Below are 18,810 nucleotides of genomic sequence, written 5' to 3' on the forward strand. Positions count from 1 at the left end.
GGCTATATCCCTTACAAAGCTATGTGCTCAACTTATATTTTGAGTTAGGCTTTACAGACTCCATTTAAAAACCTATATTTTATATGAAAATATTAATTTAATCTAATAAATATTCTGTCCACTCACTTAATACAATAGATGTTTTATTACCAATATCAGATCTAACCTCTCTGAATTTAAAAATAAAACTAAATATCATTATTATGTAGAAACTCTGGTTTCTAACAATATGAAAATATAGATTAAAAATAATTATTGGGTAAAACAATGCAAATTTCCTATGCTTATTTATACTAAACATGAGATAAAAATCATTGTATGCTTTACTAAAAAAAGTAAACCCAAAAGTGCACTGTAATAAACATTTATGAATGAAAAGATCTCAAATATTGTATTCAGAAACCCATCAGCAATTTCAGTAAAAAGCAGCATGCATTCTGTGTCCAATGGATTTGCCATGAATTTCCACACAGTGGCCATGAAATATTAATACACAGGTGCACAAAAACAAAGTATTGGGTAAATACAACAAGGCCATTGCTATAATCAATCATTCATGAGACAGACCAATGGGCGTGAAACTTCTCTCCGCAAATCAGGACTTAGATAAACAGTCTGAGCAGAATATATAAATGGGAAACAGAGCTGAATGTCCCTATCTTCGTCACCATGTGGACCATACTCATCCTTGTGAGTATTGCGGCCGTGTCCGCTGAACCTAGAGGCTTTCAGGGGTAAGTGTCTTATTTAACATGGAATATGCTATACAATAAAAAAACGTAGAGAAAGGCTTTAACATTACATGTTTAACATTTATATTTATTGCCCATTACTTGCAGGGAGAAAGTTTTCCGGGTAACTCCACAAACCTACAAGGATGTAGAATTCATCAAGACACTAGCTGACCACGCCAAGGTATGGTAATCTGAAATCAGAATGTCCATTGCTCCAGTCAGTGTATTGTTGGCTACAATATATACGTTTTTGCAATGGTGTCTAAAAATCTTAACTTGTTTGTGTTTGGTTCATGATCTCTAACCATACATTTGTGATAAAGTTACCAAATCATCACATTTACCACTCATAGATAAATGAAGAATTGCCAAAAACATGGTCTGATCATAGCTGTCCCTGCATATAGGAAGAACTTGAGCCCATTGAGTATTTGGTCAGTATTTTACCTTAGTATTTGTAAGCCTAAATCCAGAGTGAGTGGGTAAAAAATGCAGAAATGGAGCCCGTGCTTCGATCATACGTTTCCTCTGTTTGCTTCACTCCTGATTTTGGCTACAAATACTGAGCTAAAAAACTGAGTAAGAACTAAACATGTGAATGGGGCTTAACTCAAGATATCTATAGCCTTATCAACCTCTAACCATACCATATGAGACCTAGATGATTTGTATGGAAAGAGTTGGAATGGCTAGAGGGACTGTATGCTTGGCAATTCTTCTACAAAGTTACAATCCTTATGTTCCAAAATGTATCCTCTTGTAAGAAAACGTTTATGTAGATCAGACCAGCAGGGATAGGACAGACACCTTTGTTTCCCACCGCAGGATTTCAGAACACAATGCCAGTTTTCTAAGTTTCTAAAGTTCTTTATATTTCTCAGATGGATAATCAGGAATTTATTAGTCTCCTCTAGCAAAAAATGAAAGTACATGTTGTTCCCTGGTCAACTGCAGAGGTATTAGCTGATCAGCCAAGTTTTAAAGAAATTTTAAATAACAGCATTGATTTAGTCTATACTTGGGACTTCATCTCCTCAACGTCACCTCTATCCATCAGCCTAGGGCCTAGACCAATTAAACAAGCTCATTCATACATGTGGAAAAATAGTTTTACCATTCTTTCTAGGGAACTCATTCCGTCAGCCAAACCTGGCTCTGCACTAATGAGGATATGTTTTAGCTAATATCCCTCCCTAATCATGCTCCAAGGTGTTTCTAAGGGGTGCTTCACACATAGCGAGATCGCTACCGAAATCGCTGCTACGGCACGGTTTTGGTGACGCAACAGTGACCTCATTAGCGATCTCGCTGTTTGTGACACTGAGCAGCGATCTGGCCCCTGCTGCGAGATTGCTGCTCATTGCACACAGCCCTGGTTCGTTTATTTCAAAGGCGCTCTCCCGCTGTGACACACAGATCGCTGTGTGTGACAGCGAGAGAGCGACGAAATGAAGCGAGCAGGGAGCAGAAGCCGGCATCTGGCAGCCTGCAGTAAGCTGTAACCAGGGTAAACATCGGGTAACCAAGGTGGTTACCCGATATTTACCTTAGTTACCAGCCTCCGCAGCTCTCACGCTGCCTGTGCTGCCAGCTCCGGCTCTCTGCACATGTAGCTGCAGTACACATCGGGTTAATTAACCCGATGTGTACTGTAGCTAGGAGAGCAAGGAGCCAGCGCTAAGCAGTGTGCGCGGCTCCCTGCTCTCTGCACATTTAGCTGCAGTACACATCGGGTTAATTAACCCGATGTGTACTGTAGCTAGGAGAGCAAGGAGCCAGCGCTAAGCAGTGTGCGCGGCTCCCTGCTCTCGCGGTTATGATCGCTGCTTCGGCTGCTATTTGACAGCTAAGCAGCGATCATAACAGCGACTTACAAGGTCGCTGTTACGCCACAGAAAATGGTGACGTAACAGCGACCTCGTTGTCGCTGTCGTTTAGTGTGAACCAGCCCTAAGTGTCAGTCATTGACTTACAGTTTGTTTACCTCTAAGAGCTAACACTTACTAGATAGTTTTCATTGTTTTCAGAAAAGAGCTAATGGTTTAATATTTTTTCCATGGACCTTCGCTCTAAACCTCCATTCTCCAGAGCCAAAACCTTCCCATCCCTCCAAAAATTTAGCAGTAGGGTACATCTTCAGTTTTTTGCTGTGTTTATGTTTTATGGATTCCCTTTAACACCTGGAGCTCTGCCATTGTCAAGCTGAATGTTATTTTTAAAATGAACGCTATTGTTTTAACCTTCATGCTTTCATTGTCATGTTTCTGAATTTCCCTTTCCTTTCCATTCTAAATCAAACTTCAAGCATCTCCGTCCTTGTATGATAGAAATAACAAACAGCAAGGAACATTAAAGTCATGCATTATAGCTTTAATTCAGGATTTGAGTGTTTCCATTGACCCCAATATAATTAACACTTTCTGACTTTTTTCTGGTGATCCATGTATAATTAACTGCAGCTAGGTATAAAAGTAGCACAGGGAAGGTTTAAAAGGCATTTCTTAATTATCCAAATGTAGGATAGGAGGAGGAGAGGAGAGGAGAGGACACCAAGGATCACCCTCTCCCAAACTCACTGTTCTCTACACATTAGACCTAAAAGGCATCACTTTACTAACTTGGTTACTTTTATAAATTAATAAAATGGTAGTACTTCATAATTCACTGACATAAATAATAATTCCAAGTCTGAAAAGTCTTGAATATTTCTCAGTTTAGACATCTACTGGTAATTGGTAGTATTTATATTTACTATTCTTTCAAATACACTATGGGTTAGGCCGATGTCACACTTGCGAGTATCTCGCGCGAGTCTCGCGGTGCATCACCTGTCATGGACTCACACTCTCCTCACAGGAGCGTCTCAGCTGCATAGAGATGCACGCAACCAGCCCTCTCATGTGAGGAGAGTGTGTCAGTGACGGGTGAGGCACCGCGAGACTCGCGCGAGATACACATGAGGCACTTGTAAGTGTGACACCAGTCTTATACTGAGAACAAACAACTGTCCCATGGTTACAAGAATTATGTATAAGGGACGCATGCAATCCACTAGTCAGAGATCTGGGAAGGGGAGGGTCTAGTCAGTGAAGTTGATGGACGACGGACATCTTGTCAGATAGTGAAAAGTCAGACAGAAAGTCAGTCAGAAGTCAGTACACAGACAGAAAGTGTAAAGTGACTACTGAGTAAAAGGAGTATGGTTGCCAGGGAGAGTACGGTGCAAGTACTTACTGGACCGAGCACCGACAGGGTACAGAGTACTAGTTCAGGAAGACGCTTCAGCTTCACCTGATAACAATCTACTCGGGGAAGGGACCATCAACGACCTTACCGACGTTAGTGTCCAGGGCACAGCAGCAAAGAGGGAACCGGGGAACGGAGACAGAGGTCCGACCAAAGAGAGGTTCAAGCTGCCTGCCGCACAGGCCAGGACGGAGACAACAGAAGGGGGACCCCAAAAACACTCCAAGCCATGGGGACCCACCAACTACTATAGGGTGCATGAAAGTAAAGCTCACCAGTTCACTACACCGCCACTGGAACAAAAGGAATACCAGATTGGTAAAGACCAGCACAGACCGGGTAGCAGCAACTCCAAACCTGTGAGTAAAGCACAAGTTAAACCGCAGCCCCTCTCTTGTCTGAATTTTTCCTACACGTCGGCACTTAGATACTACTACCACCATCATCCTCCCCTGGGGCCTAGCTCTACTTGTGGAGAGGCATCACATCTAAGCTGCGTAATACCACCAGCCTCAGCAGTGAGAGACTCTGCAGCGGCGTCTTTCCCCATATAGCCGCATACCTTAAATGGCGTCATGAAAAACCTCTTTATTTTATTTTTCCCTTGTACAAAACCCCTTTTAAGCGACCCTTAGGGTCACAGAACCGGGCAGCGGCCACCCAGTGAACTATCCCAGTAATATACCGAGTACCCCAAAGCCCTGGGGTGCGTTAATAACACAGTATTTCTTCATTCAAGAAAAATGGTCCGAATTTGCTAGTGAGATTCTGATCAAACTCTGATCCAAGTTTGATCAGAGTCTGATCTGAGTGGGATCCTTTTTTTTGGAGGTGGAGAGGAAAAAAAAAGTTTCTCCATCTTCTCCATTATGTCAATATGCAAAAATCAGACCACACTCAAATGTGATCTGAGAGCCATCTGATTTTATTCACAGACTCATATACTTGAATGAGCGAGTGCCATGCGATTCTTGGAGGAAATCATGCATGCTGCAAATTTTTTCTCCAACCACTTGGTCCAAGGAAAAAATTGGACATGTGCACTTCCCCATTGAATAACATTGGTTTGAGTGCAATCTGATTTTTTTTTAACACAGTAGGCTCCATGAGCCTTAAGGGTACCTTCACACTTTAGCGATGCAGCAGCGATCCGACCAGCGATCTGACCTGGTCAGGATCGCTGCTGCATCGCTACATGGTCGCTGGTGAGCTGTCAAACAGGCAGATCTCACCAGCGACCAGTGAACAGCCCCCAGCCAGCAGCGACGTGCAAGCGACGCTGCGCTTGCACGGAGCCGCCGTCTGGAAGCTGCGGAGACTGGTAACTAAGGTAAACATCGGGTATGGTTACCCGATGTTTACATTAGTTACCAGTGTGAGCAGGGAGCAGGGAGCCGCGCACACTGAGCGCTGGCTCCTTGCTCTCCTAGCTGCATTACACATCGGGTTAATTAACCCGATGTGTAATGCAGCTACATGTGCAGAGAGCAGGGAGCCGCGCACACTGAGCGCTGGCTCCTTGCTCTCCTAGCTGCTGTACACATCGGGTTAATTAACCCGATGTGTACAGCAGCTACATGTGCAGAGAGCCGGAGCCGGCAGCACAGGCAGCGTGAGAGCTGCGAAGGCTGGTAACTAAGGTAAATATCGGGTAACCACCTTGGTTACCCGATGTTTATCTTGGATACAGCTTACCTCAGCTGTCAGACGCCGGCTCCTGCTCCCTGCTCGCTTCATTTGTCGCTCTCTTGCTGTCACACACAGCGATCTGTGTGTCACAGCAGGAGAGCGGCTTTGAAGAAAACGAACCAGGGCTGTGTGTAACGAGCAGCGATCTCGCAGCAGGGGCCAGATCGCTGCTCATTGTCACACACAGCGAGATCGCTAATGAGGTCACTGCTGCGTCACAAAAAGCGTGACTCAGCAGCGATCTCGGCAGCGAGCTCGCTGTGTGTGAAGCACCCCTAAGTCTGGCACATGACCAATAAGCTCCATGATTGGCTGCAATAATCATTTGATGTTTAGACTCATTACCGAATCTTCATGTATTCAAAGGCCATTCAATTACGGAAATGTTGTTGTGAAAAAACATATTTCTAACAACTATATTTAAAAAATGTAAATATTCTTTTTGAAGCACTTGCACTGATTGCCAGCATCTTGGCAAAGTATTCAACATGTATAATTACAATAATTGCATGTTTTACTGTACCATATAGTATAAATTTACAATTTCTGACCATGCCAGGTAAACCTTACTATTGCATATCTATTATCCTATTCTTTTCTCTTCCAGCTTGATTTCTGGGTTCCAGACTCTGTTGATCTTGTACAACCAGGCAAACGTGTTGACTTCCGTGCTGAAAGCCAAGTGGCCTTTGATGTTCAGGCTCTCCTTCAACAAAGTAAAATTCCCTTTGAGTAAGTTAAATTTTCTGAGCCGACACTTTCTCAAATTTCTTTTATTGATACACAAAAAATGGAGTAAGCTCTTTCATGTAAATCAATATAATTTTAATACACCATCTTTCTCAATCTAAGGACAAAGGAAAAAAGTTTTCTTTAAGGGCCTTGTCCACTTCTCGAAAATCCTTACTTCATTGCTATATCCCGCCTTGTAAATTACATTCAGTCTTTACTGTAGGTTATATATTATAGAAGACCATCACGTGAGCCTTGCAAGAGTGAGTACCATTATTTCTGGAATGGCGAGGCCCTGGCTCTCCCAAGGCTCACGTAAATGATACAGCAAATTAGAGACTGCTACACTAACACTTCCTTAGGACGAAGCTGACGTCTGGAAGAAGTGAGAGCCGCTGCTGCTCTTAGACATCCTCTGAATGTCAGTTATGTCTGAAGAAAGTGTGAGGGAATCAGGCACTAATTGGCTACACAGCTCGCGTGACCAAGAGCAAACATCGCTGGAATGGCGTGAGCATCAGAAGTCAGAAAAAGCTGGGGTTTTTTAATAGGGGGAATATTGCAATTGAGAAATGATTATCCACTTCTTTACCCTATTATGGAATTATTTCCTTTGAATATTCTGAACTAAACCTATATTTTCCCTTCCTTTTAGCATTATGATTGATGATCTGGAGGATGCCCTGGTAAAGCAGCGTGACAGCAACATCCGTGCTGTGCACAGCTATGAGAAGTACAATGATCTTGATACAGTAAGAATATCTATCACAACACGAAAAATTTATTGACAAACATTTGTGTAAATACATATACAGTATAAATACATTGTAAAACTAAACCAACCAATGTTTTCTCTACAGATCAATGCTTGGTCTGCTAACATTGCTGCTCAGAACCCAAGTCTGGTGTCCCGTTCTCAGATTGGAACCTCATATGAGGGACGTCCTCTTTACTTGCTGAAGGTAAATTAGAACTATCTATCTAGTCTAATATGAAACAAAAAAAGATTGCATGGCACAATCAAAACACCAAGAGTACAACAGTGCAGAGGACTCACCATAGAGCTAGAATGAACCCCAAAAATGCAATATATGCCCAGGTAAAAAGATATAGTGGCACTCACCATCCATAAAACACAAAATGTTTATTACTCAGATGAGCAAAACAGTAACAATGTTTTGACGTTTTGACTTCCAGGCTCCATATCTCACCATCTACTACAGCATTTTACAGACAATCACATTGTCTATCTCATACATAAATTTGACTTCCAACTATTTAGCATATGATTAGTTATGCAGATTGTTGTCATATCACTGCATTGTGATGTTGCCACCACCATGTTTCACTGTGAGGATGGTGTTCTTAGTGTTATAGACTGTGTTGGTTTGGAACCAGACATAGCATTTACCTTGATGGCCAAAAAGTTCTATTTTTGTCTCATCTGACCACATGTTTTTTGGCAAAATCAAAATGAGCCTTCCAAATTTTAAACTGTAAGTAAAGGCTTTTTTCAGGTCACTCTTCCATAAAGGCCAGCTTTATGGAGTGTACGGCTTGTTGTGTATTGCTCTGCGGTACCTTCAGGGTTACCTTTGGTCTCTGTGCTGTCTCTAAGATTAATATCAAAATGTCACGACACTTCTGTGAGGTTAGGGTGCTCCGGTAGGGTCCAAGTCCGTTATACAAAAGATAATACCAGGCACTCCAATGGTGTGAAAAATACATTTTTATTATAATTGCAACTTCAAATTCAATTCCAGTTGACGTTTCGGTCAAAAAATAAACCTTCTTCCAGAATGCTTACGCTAATGTATGGGTATGAGAAATCTTTTTGAGTTATCAGAGATAATGACAAGTATGATGAGTACCTATTATGGTGAAAATTAGAAAAAAAATAATCCACATGAAGTAACTTCTATGTAACATGTAGATAATGGTATTAAAGTAACGAGGGTAGCAGACCAAAACTGTGTGGAATCCACTGCTGTTAAAGGAGGCAATAGTGGAGGTAGCTGGTTGCTGACATGAAAAAGAGAGAAATGCGGTGTCCACCGCAGCATGATTGATGTATAAAAATAAGGTCACTTGGAACCAAAAGGGGAAATAGATATATGCGGTATCCACTGCTTATATAAATGATCTGGTAGCCTGGCTGTTGTCACCAGATGAAAGAAAACATGCAGTGAACGCCGCTAGTGGGGAATACCATCTTAGATTTATGGCCTAATTGCCAGGGTTGAGAGTTTTGGTGGGCGACCCTCTATTGGCAGGTTTGTTGTGGTATCATGTTCTTTCCATTTGATGATAATGGATTTGATGATGCTTCGAAGAATCATCAGAGATTTGGTAAAAAAAAATGATAACCCAACCCTGACTTGTATTTCTCAATAACTTTGACTCTGACTTGTTTGGGGATCTGCTTGGCCTTCATGGTCTTATATGGTCTTCTTATTTAATGGTGTTGCAGCCTGTGTGGCCTTTCAGAAAAGTTGTGTATATACTTACAGACTATGTGACACTTAGATTGCACACAGGTGGACTTCATTTTACGAAGCATGTGACTTATTGAAAGTAATTGCTTGCACCAGGACATTTTAGGCTTTATTGCAAAAGGGGTGAATACATATTTACTGGCAATTTTTATTTATTTTATCTTAATTTTTCCCTACATTTTTCTCACTTCACGTCCCCAGCTTTGATTATTTAGTGCTGGTGAATCACACACACACATCGGATTACAAAAATATAATTATGCAAATATAGTTTGTAATGTAATAAAATAGGTAAAAATCCTGGGTTTCAACACCACCTCAAATAGAAAAGACTGGTAGACAAAATACTTACATGCAGTGTGTTCATACAGTCAGTTACTGCTCTACCTAATTGTATTGATTACCTAAACATACATCAAACTACTTCAATATCCTCTGCAAAGTGGTGGTTATACAGTATCTGTTGCATTCTATTCTTAAAGGTTGGAAGGAGTGGATCAAACAAGAAGGCAGTCTTCCTTGACTGTGGATTCCATGCAAGAGAATGGGTCTCCCCTGCTTTCTGCCAGTGGTTTGTGAGGGATGTAAGTAATCACAAGATTATATACCAACAAATATAGTCTCTTATGTCGTACATGCAGTAGCAAATGACAATTGAGATGGTCACCAAAGATCTCACTACTATTTTAGTAGCCATGATGCTCTGCCAGTAATCATTTTGTGCTCTAACATTAGACACATACAGGGGGATCATTATGCTACCTCTAACTAGGTTAAATGCATATAAAATCTAAATAATTGATAACACCTCACCATAATGTTTATTAAAAGGGTTATCAAGTGAAAACAAGTGATTAAAGGGAACCAGTCACCAGGATTTTCGTATATAACTTAAAGCTTGTGCTGTACAGGCACTATCAGGCTGATTCTATGCATGCCTTTAGTGGTCAGCTCGGATGTATAGGTTTTGAAATCCAAGAAAGTAAAGTTTATAAAATCAGTAGCTACTTGAGTGACAGCAGCTGAGGATCAGGTAATATCTGGGGGGGAAATTCATAGTTATCCCCTCCCCCTGTTAGAATTAGCATAAGTATCATACAATCGATGTAATTTTTCACTTCCAGGACCTGTGGTGAGGTCATAACCATGTGACCAGAAGGGGCGGGGCCTCAGCCAATAGGAAAATGTTGCTTCCTGATATCATCTTTGTTGGCTGAGGCCCCGCCCCTTCTGGTCACATGAATATAACCTCATCACAGGTCCTGGAAGTGAAAAGTTAAATCGATTGTATAATACTTATGCTAATTCTAACAGGGGGAGGGGATAACTATGAATTCCCTGCAGATATTATCTGCTCCTCAGCTGCTGTCACTTAAGCAGCTACCCATTTTTATAAACTTTACTTTCTTGGATTTCAAACCCTATACATCCGAGCTGACCACTAAGGGTATGTAGAGAATCTGCCTGATAGTGCCAGTATAGCACTGGCTTTAGGTTATATGCGAAAATACTGGTTATTGGTTCCCTTTAAGTATCAAAAGGATAGATGATAACTTATTGTTGAGTGGGACCATTAGCAGTTTCGGGGAACTTTATCCCAAATGACACATTTTTATTGTTTCCGATCATCATTTAATTCATGCTCTCTGGGGCTGACGGAAAACGCTGAGTGCAACGATCTGCAACCCCATATGGGCTGAATGGAGTGGCAGACAAGCATGCACACTGCACCTCCATTTCAACAGGGATCAATTTATTCTCTTCTGCCAATCAGAGGGGCTTCTAGTAGTTGGACCACCACTGATGAAGTAGTTTTCACATATTCTATCGATAGGTGATAACTTGTTTTCATCGGAGAACCTCTTTAAGTGTATCTATAAATTGTAATCACTAAATATCTGATTAAACTAAGTGAACATTTAGCATCAGCCATAAAACAGTACATTGGCTCAAAAAACTACATACTATACAATGTACATAAAAAGTACATAGAGAATAATATCCACCTGCACCACATCCTTGAAGCTAATCTTGCTTCTTAGTTCAGCCTTCCTCACAGTCTTCACCTCTTCCATTCTCAAAATGTGATCAGCACAGCACCTTCTTCTAGTGGAAAAACACTGCAAATAGAAAAGCAGTTTTTCAATAGGAGGCTTATGGTCAAGTCTGTTCACATATTTCCCCATCAGCTGCAATTAGGAGAACACTGAAAATAGTTGATCCAGCACTTCTTCAAAATGTAAACTTTTTGTTTTCATCCGGTGAAAACCATATCCCAAAAAAACCAGCATTATTGTAAGGGGAAAAATCCCAGAGAAAAATACAATCAAGGTTGATTCGTTTTATAAGTAAAACTGCACTCCTAACCCAAGACCAACGATATCATTTTGTCTTAGGTTATGAGTAAGAAGTTTAATTTCGAAATATCTCAACTTCGATTGTATTTTTCGGTGGGATTTTTCATCTTACGATTATGAGATTTTTTGTGATATGGTTTTAACCACATTAAAAAAAATGTTTCCATTTTAACGAAGTGCTGAATCAACTACTATTTGGGATCCTTTGCGCTCGCTGGATGGATGAGCTGATTAAATCTCTTTTTTCAATATGGGGAATAGAGTGTTTGCAGTTTGTGGAGTAATCAGTGGGTAGATTCTTGGTGGTGAAGCCGCAAGTGTCACAAGATGTTTCCATTTCATCTATTAAAATAAATACAAACTGCATAACCCCTATGTAATTTTCTTTATAGGCTGTTCAGTCCTATGGTGTTGACTCACAAGTGACCAACCTCCTTAACAATCTGGATTTCTACGTCCTTCCCGTCTTTAATGTTGATGGCTATGTGTACACCTGGACCACAGTAAGTAACTAAGTATATAATAATGGAGCTGCCTTTGAGTCACTGTATTGTGCCTGAACTGTAATTCAATATGGAATTATTCTTTATAGAACCGTATGTGGAGAAAGACTCGCTCCGTTAACTCAGGTAGTACCTGCATTGGAACTGATCCCAACAGAAACTTTAATGCTGGATGGTGCAGTAAGTGCAGTTCTACTTATCATGAACAGCTCTACTATTTTATACTCAAGTATTATATACCAGTTCCCTCCAGGCCTTGAAGTTGAAGTGGACATTCTTATGTTAAGCATAACCTAGTGTGATAATAAGACTATTGAAATCAATCGATATTTATTCTATCTATTGATAGCAGTTGGCAAGATGCATTTTAATATCAAGAACTACAATTCTAATGGCTCTAGTATTTAGAACGTAGAAGTTGGTCTTCTATACTTTAGGGTCTAAATGTTCAGATGAAATACAAGTACACCTAGGTCCAATATACAGTGGAACCTTGGATTACGAGCATAATTCGTTCTGGTACTGTGTTTGTAAACCAAGTTACTCGTATAGCAAAGCAATGTTTCCCATAGGAAATAATTGAAACTCAGAAAATTCATTCCACAACTTGTAGCAATGTCCCATCCTGGTCCCCTATTGTGCCATTCCGAACACACACACACACACACACACACACACAAACACATTATTTTCAGCTATCCTCCATTCTCTCGGCGGCCTCTTCCCAGGTTCTTACAGTCTGCAGGCATGTGGATCCGGTAATGATCGCGTCAGATGCAGTGGCTGCCGCTGTCAGCACTTCAGCAGCTGACGTCATACGCATGAGTTGCTTGCCTCTAATTGACCAGCGTGCTGCCTTTGGGAATACAGTACAGTACAGTACTTGTGCAGAGAGAGGTGACTCTGCTCAGCATTGGCAAAATGTTTATCTGAAATGAAGCAAAGACAGCAGCAGCTCCTCCACCGGCTGCGATTGTTACCTGATCCACATGCCTGCGGGCCACAAGAAGCAGTCAGAGCGGGTCAGAGCAGTGTGTGCAGTGAGTATTTGCTCGTATAGCAAAGCATTGCTCGTAAACCAAGTTACAAATTTACAAAAGCTTTGCTCATATACCAAAATGCTCAGAAACTTGATTGTGGTAATAATAGTAGTTCAGTGACAGGTTCCCTTTAAGAAGTGATTTTTAAGATATTTTCTGTTAACATGCAGTATTGTTTGGGAACTATTCCTGACTTTGCACTGAAGCCACCTAATCAGGGGAAAGATCCAAAAAGTGCATGAGAAAAAAAGAATCATCACTCTATGACACTGAAGAATAAGATCACTCAGTAATAACAAAGTTTTTCCCACACTGCAAAATATCAACCTAACTGTCATTTGCAAACATGCTGCCTAAGTATAGTACATTCATATCTTAAAGTTTTACTTTTCTCTTTTTAAGCCACTGGAGCTTCTTCAAGAGCCTGCGATGACACATATTGTGGTAGTGCTCCTGAATCTGAGAGGGAAAGCAAGGCCCTGGCTAACTTCATCCGCTCTAACCTTTCCTCTATCAAGGCTTACCTGACCATCCACTCTTATTCCCAAATGTTGCTCTTCCCCTATTCCTACACCTATGCTGTTGCCAAGGATCACACAGAACTGGTGAGCACGGCACTGACTTTAATCTTTGGTATATCCTAAATATCTGCTGTAGAAAAGTTGTGTTTGCAATTTCTCCTAAAATGCAAAAGAATGACTTTACTGTTGTTCAAATCGTAAATTTATAGACCATGCTACATCATTTGATTATGCATATGAGGAAAAAACTCCTAATGACCATTATAAAAATATATATATATATATATATATATATATATACACACTAGTGACTAGTGATTACGTGTTATATGAAAATCAGCAGTAGGCATCTACTCCATTAAATATGGGAGAAACGAGAATATTGTGTGCAAGCAACATTTGAAAATCTATGGACACCATTAACACATATGAGGTGGTGAGCAAATAACAATGACAAAAAATGAATAAAATGACAAATGGGGAAGCGTGGCAGTATGTAGGGAAAAGTACCAAGATATATCAAAGTCTCAAAAATTATTTTGCACACACATCATATAGCATAATACATTACAAATAAATAAGCAAAGTGTCTGTGCACATGTGTATGGATGGAAAAATGTAAACTGAGACTGATACTGATGGAAACATAGCGGGCAGATTAAACATTCAAGAGTAAATGCAACAGTGTGCCTGGGTTCCCTATCTTCAATCCCCTATCACGTAAGTGAATAGTACATACCCATATTAGATAGCATTCAAAAGGTCAGTCGCACAATTGGGAGAATGAAAGCCCCCAAAGGACAGAGTGATATGTTATTTAATATCATATGTAGCCTTGCCATTGGTGGAGCAAAAGGTGGTACTACAAAGGAAATGAGTGCAGGCAAGGCAGTAGCCAAACATTAAACAGCCAAGTGTTGGACATTGGATGCTAAACAGATTTTCTATGTTTGGCACTTAGTGGCTTTTAACCAAGATATCTCTCAAATTTCTAGCCCATCTGACAGTCGTGAGGGAGGTATCTGTTAATGAATTGTCAAGGATCGGGTCTGTTAGGAGGACAGGCCAGTGTTTGTTGCACCTATCACTGTGTCCACAATCCTGAAAGTGATTCCTGAAATCAGTAGACTGAGCCTCAAATCTGTCCTCGGATGAGCAGATCTGTCTCATCCTCAGAAATTGGCCGGTCGGGATGTCGCAGTTAGTAGAGAGATTATGGGGGATGAGGCATGTAGCAGCGTGTTAACTTATGTGTCCGTGTGGATCACATCCGTTTGAATTCACTGATTGGTATCGACCTCAATGTTGATGTGGAGAAAGTCTATCCTGCTGCTACTGAACTTGTATATGTCAGTTTGATGTTAAATGCACTTCAATTTAGTTGCCTCATGAAGCAGACCAACTGCTCAGCTGAGCCCTGCCTAAAAATCAAAACATCGTCAATATAATGAAGCCAGCACTGCTCATGGGTGCTAGCTCCCATGCCCCTGTCACCAAAAACCAACCTCTCTCAGAAACCCAGAAAGATAGTTAGCGTACAAAGGCACACAAGGCTGTGCCCATTGCAGTGCTGTGCTTCTGAAGATTGGAAATATCCTTAAAAACAATAAAATTATGGATCAGGGCAAAGCAGAGAAATTCAAGAATAAGGTTGCCTGTAGCGTCACCCCAACTGCCCACCACAAGGAAGTCATTTGACATTTTATTCATTTTTGTCATTGTTATTTGTTTACCACCTCATATGTGCTTGTTCAATAAATTTTCAAATGTTGTTTGCACACAATACTCTTGTTTCTCCAGTATTTATAGTATTTAGTTATGGCTGAAAGTATGGATAAATTTAAGAAACAGTTAGAAAATGTATTTCTTAAATATAATATACAGGGTTATTGTTATCAATGTAGAATATTCACCCAGGGAACTATCCGATGGCCAGCAAGGGTAAAGAAGGAATTTTTTTCTATTTTATCATAAGTTGGTTTCTGCCGTGAAAAAATATGTTTTCCTATGGATGAGCTTAGAATTGTAAAAATAGAACAGTTGAACTTGATGTTTATAGGTCTTTTTTCCCAATTCAAATTGGGAATATGCACAGAAAGATATTGAGGCCTCTGAATACAACAAAGAGTTCACTGTATGTTGGTGAAAGATTTGGAGAGGCCAAGGTATCAGCCACTTCAGGCAAGGAGAGATGAGTTTGATTAGAGACATTTTCAAGCTTAGTATATCCCAGGGGTTTTCATTAGTAGAAATTAGGAGACCCAAACATTAAAGTTTGGTGTTCACACCAAACACGGTCATGTTCGGGTCAAGAACAGATCTTCCATAAGTCAGGTTATCTTTACTCCTAAGCCTTTATTTACATACAGTTATAAAATTATGGTGGGACCACTTTATGCACATAAGCTGAGATAACAATAAGTTATGTTTCCCGGTCCACACAAGGCATAGTCTCAGAGTAGACCACTGCCACCAGTACTTGGCACAACCTAAGGAAAAGACCACTTATATAGCAATGCTGTATGTACTTTGAAATACAACATAATCTTAAAACACACCTGGCCAAGTAATAGAAGATATAGAATATCAGTAAAGCAAATGTTTGGACAGATATGACATTACAAATACAAAAGTTCCACCTTACATAGTGCTTTAATTTTCGTTATCTTGGTGATTAGAACTTTAAATAATTAAGTAGTATATCAATGTACATTCTGGCAGCGATTGTTTTTGTGCTTAAATTAGCATTTCTTTATTACCAGTTAAAGCCTTTAAAAATATAAATGAGTAGGAATGATGAAATCTTACTTTTCCGTAGCGTAAATTGATTATTTAATTTCTCCTTTGAGTTTTTAAAAAATAACCATTGCAGGTCTTTTGTAGCATTCTTTATTTCATAACACATAAACTATCTACAAATAAACAAGTAATCCAAATCCTGAATGGTTCACATCTATTTGGCACCTGTCACACATTTACCAGTAGTTGTAAGAGCACTTAGTGTGTTTTATATTAGTATCCTCATATGTAATGTGTAATACATATATTTGTGCTTATTTCTTTTGTAGAACAATGTTGCCAAAGGAGCAGTTTCCGCATTGACTGCTCTGTACGGAACCAAATACACTTATGGTCCTGGAGGAGCTACAATCTGTAAGTCATTTTTTGATATATTATTCCAAATTAAAGGGAATATGTCAGCAGGTTTTTCCTATCTCATGTGAGAGCAGCAAAGAGATCTTGAATCCAATGATGTATCACTTAAATTACTGGGTGCAGCTGTTGTGACACAATCAGAATTTTAGATTTAGCTATCTAGCAGAGCTGAGGGAGATGTCCCACCCACACCAGGCTCTCTATAGAAATTGTACTTGACAGTGAGGTGCCAATCAGAGGAGGGGCGTGGCAGACTGTCATACTCTTGACATTCTAGTCTGAACAATGAGAAGTCCTGCTGTGTCCTGCTGCTTAAACAAACAGCAAATAAACAACAGATTGGATCTTGACAAAACAGGGATCCCTGAATTCTATGTCTTAACCCTTGAAGCATGTTTTCTTTTGATTATAGAGCAAAAACCTGCTGACTGATTCCCTTTAAATAACAACTCACTTTTAGTTTATCTTACATTTCCCATCTTATAGAGCTAAGAGACAATTGGAAATTCTTAATTGTTTTCTAATTTTGGACAAGTGACTAGACATCATGTAACATGTAATAACATGCCTGTGTGATCAGTAAATGAATTCCCTTATTCACAATTTACATTAAGGCTGCTGCTTCAAATATTAGCACCCTAAAAAATATAATGGTCAGGTACCACTTGGCAATATACAGTATGTTCCACCCTTCATCTGATAATCTATCATGTACCTAATGTGGAAGTTTGGCTCTGTAGCGGTAGGCAAAATTGGATCAATCCAGTCAGAAACCTTGACATAGAATTTCTGTTAGAAGTTTTTCCTGTTTTTTATTGGTGGTGCACAAAATACAAATTAATCTCTGCTCAGCTGAGCACTAACAAGCCATCAGCTTCCCAAACTGTATAGGTGGCATACTACCAACCCTCTAAAAAATAGAAATACAAAAGTTGTATTATAGCGCAGTGCTCAGTAACAGAATCTCCTGAACAGACACCTTCTGTCCCTTCAGAAACTAAATAGCACACTGCAAACCTTTCTAACCCCAGTAATGAATCGACCCCACACATGAACGAAGTGTTACTGAGAAATACAGGCCAAGAGACGAAGGACGGACTCTGCTACTAAACCTGCCTATCACTGCATAGACACAAGTCCAAAAACTATACTTTGCTAGGAATACCAGGTTTTTCAGGATGATATACTTCCTTCAGCCTAATATTCATGAGAGGAATCTTGGGGAAATATACTATATTCTCAACCACATGCCTTGCCACAATCTTACACTTGTCTGTTAAGGGATTGCGTTTTTGACCAGGATTGTGTGATCATTACAGAATGTAAAGGTTATAAAGATTTCAATCTCCCTGCAGTGCTGCCACAGGGAACAAGACACATTTACTTTGTATTTTACTGGTAGATCCTTTACAGGAATAAACTCTTTGTAACTATTCTCTGGTCTAATAGACGGAGGTCCTGAACAGTGAACCGCCATTTACTTATTTTGAATTTGATTTTTATTATTTTATTTTGAATTTCCTAACAAAGTCTTTGAAATGTCTTATCTAAACCAGACAGTCCCTTCATGTTACATTCACAGTCATTGTATAAGCCTTAAATATATTTTTTACTCTTTGAATTGCAGACTTGGCTGCTGGAGGCTCTGACGATTGGGCTTATGACACAGGTGTAAAATACTGTTACACATTTGAGCTGCGTGACACTGGAAGATATGGCTTTACTCTCCCAGAATCTCAGATCAAGCCTACTTGTGAAGAAACTTTGCTGGCTGTGAAATACATTGCCAATCACGTCCTCAACAACGCCTAATTGAAAACCTTTTATCCAATATAAGTCACTAAAAGAAGACCATCTATTATCTATTTGTATTAAATATTATCTTAGTAATTCTTTTTGCCTTTCTTGGTTTTAATTACCAATTGGAAAAATGAATGCAAACGACATAAGGAAAAATAAACATTAAAAAATGTCAGTTGAGACACAATTGTTTTTTATGTCATTTATTGTTAAAGAGGACCTGTCACTTGATCAAAAAATGAGTTTAATACCCTACAAAAATCATTGTTTTGGGTTTTGCATTGCTTCAATCAGTTGCAGAGATATTAACATTAATCTTCTCAAGCACCTCATGTGAAATTTCTGTTTGCAGTGCAACTGAGAATTTCTTCATAATCTTCTCTTCGGGGAATGTGATTTTATCCCTACCTCTCAGATACTGCCAATAATGGTTCAGCAACACTTGAGACTGCTATTCTGCTAGATTAGCTGCCAAGCCAGAGACAATGAAACCCCAATTGGACTTTAGGCAGAGATTTTACATATTGTGCTCCAAAA

At 39.8% G+C, this 18,810-nt stretch overlaps 1 protein-coding gene across 1 annotated transcript; it reads left to right on the plus strand.

The window, feature by feature from the left end:
* Positions 1 to 669: 669 nt before the first annotated feature.
* LOC142295517 (carboxypeptidase B-like) lies at positions 670 to 18,306 on the plus strand. Its single transcript, XM_075338618.1, has 11 exons — positions 670 to 734; positions 840 to 915; positions 6,277 to 6,401; positions 7,057 to 7,153; positions 7,262 to 7,363; positions 9,379 to 9,480; positions 11,646 to 11,756; positions 11,846 to 11,936; positions 13,199 to 13,401; positions 16,386 to 16,470; positions 18,101 to 18,306. Exons 1-11 carry the CDS (start codon positions 670 to 672, stop codon positions 18,283 to 18,285), a joined length of 1,242 nt encoding a protein of 413 aa, XP_075194733.1. The 3' UTR covers positions 18,286 to 18,306.
* Positions 18,307 to 18,810: the final 504 nt, after the last annotated feature.

Source organism: Anomaloglossus baeobatrachus, chromosome 3, assembly GCF_048569485.1.
Source record: "Anomaloglossus baeobatrachus isolate aAnoBae1 chromosome 3, aAnoBae1.hap1, whole genome shotgun sequence".
Classification (NCBI taxonomy): Eukaryota; Metazoa; Chordata; class Amphibia; order Anura; family Aromobatidae; genus Anomaloglossus; species Anomaloglossus baeobatrachus.

Bases quoted from the DNA above. Each gene is read 5' to 3' on its own strand.
- LOC142295517 (XM_075338618.1), top strand. From the start codon at position 670: ATGTGGACCATACTCATCCTTGTGAGTATTGCGGCCGTGTCCGCTGAA. The intron at 9,481-11,645 runs GTAAGTAATCAC...TTTTCTTTATAG, and splicing joins GCCAGTGGTTTGTGAGGGAT to GCTGTTCAGTCCTATGGTGT. The intron at 16,471-18,100 runs GTAAGTCATTTT...TTTGAATTGCAG, and splicing joins TCCTGGAGGAGCTACAATCT to ACTTGGCTGCTGGAGGCTCT.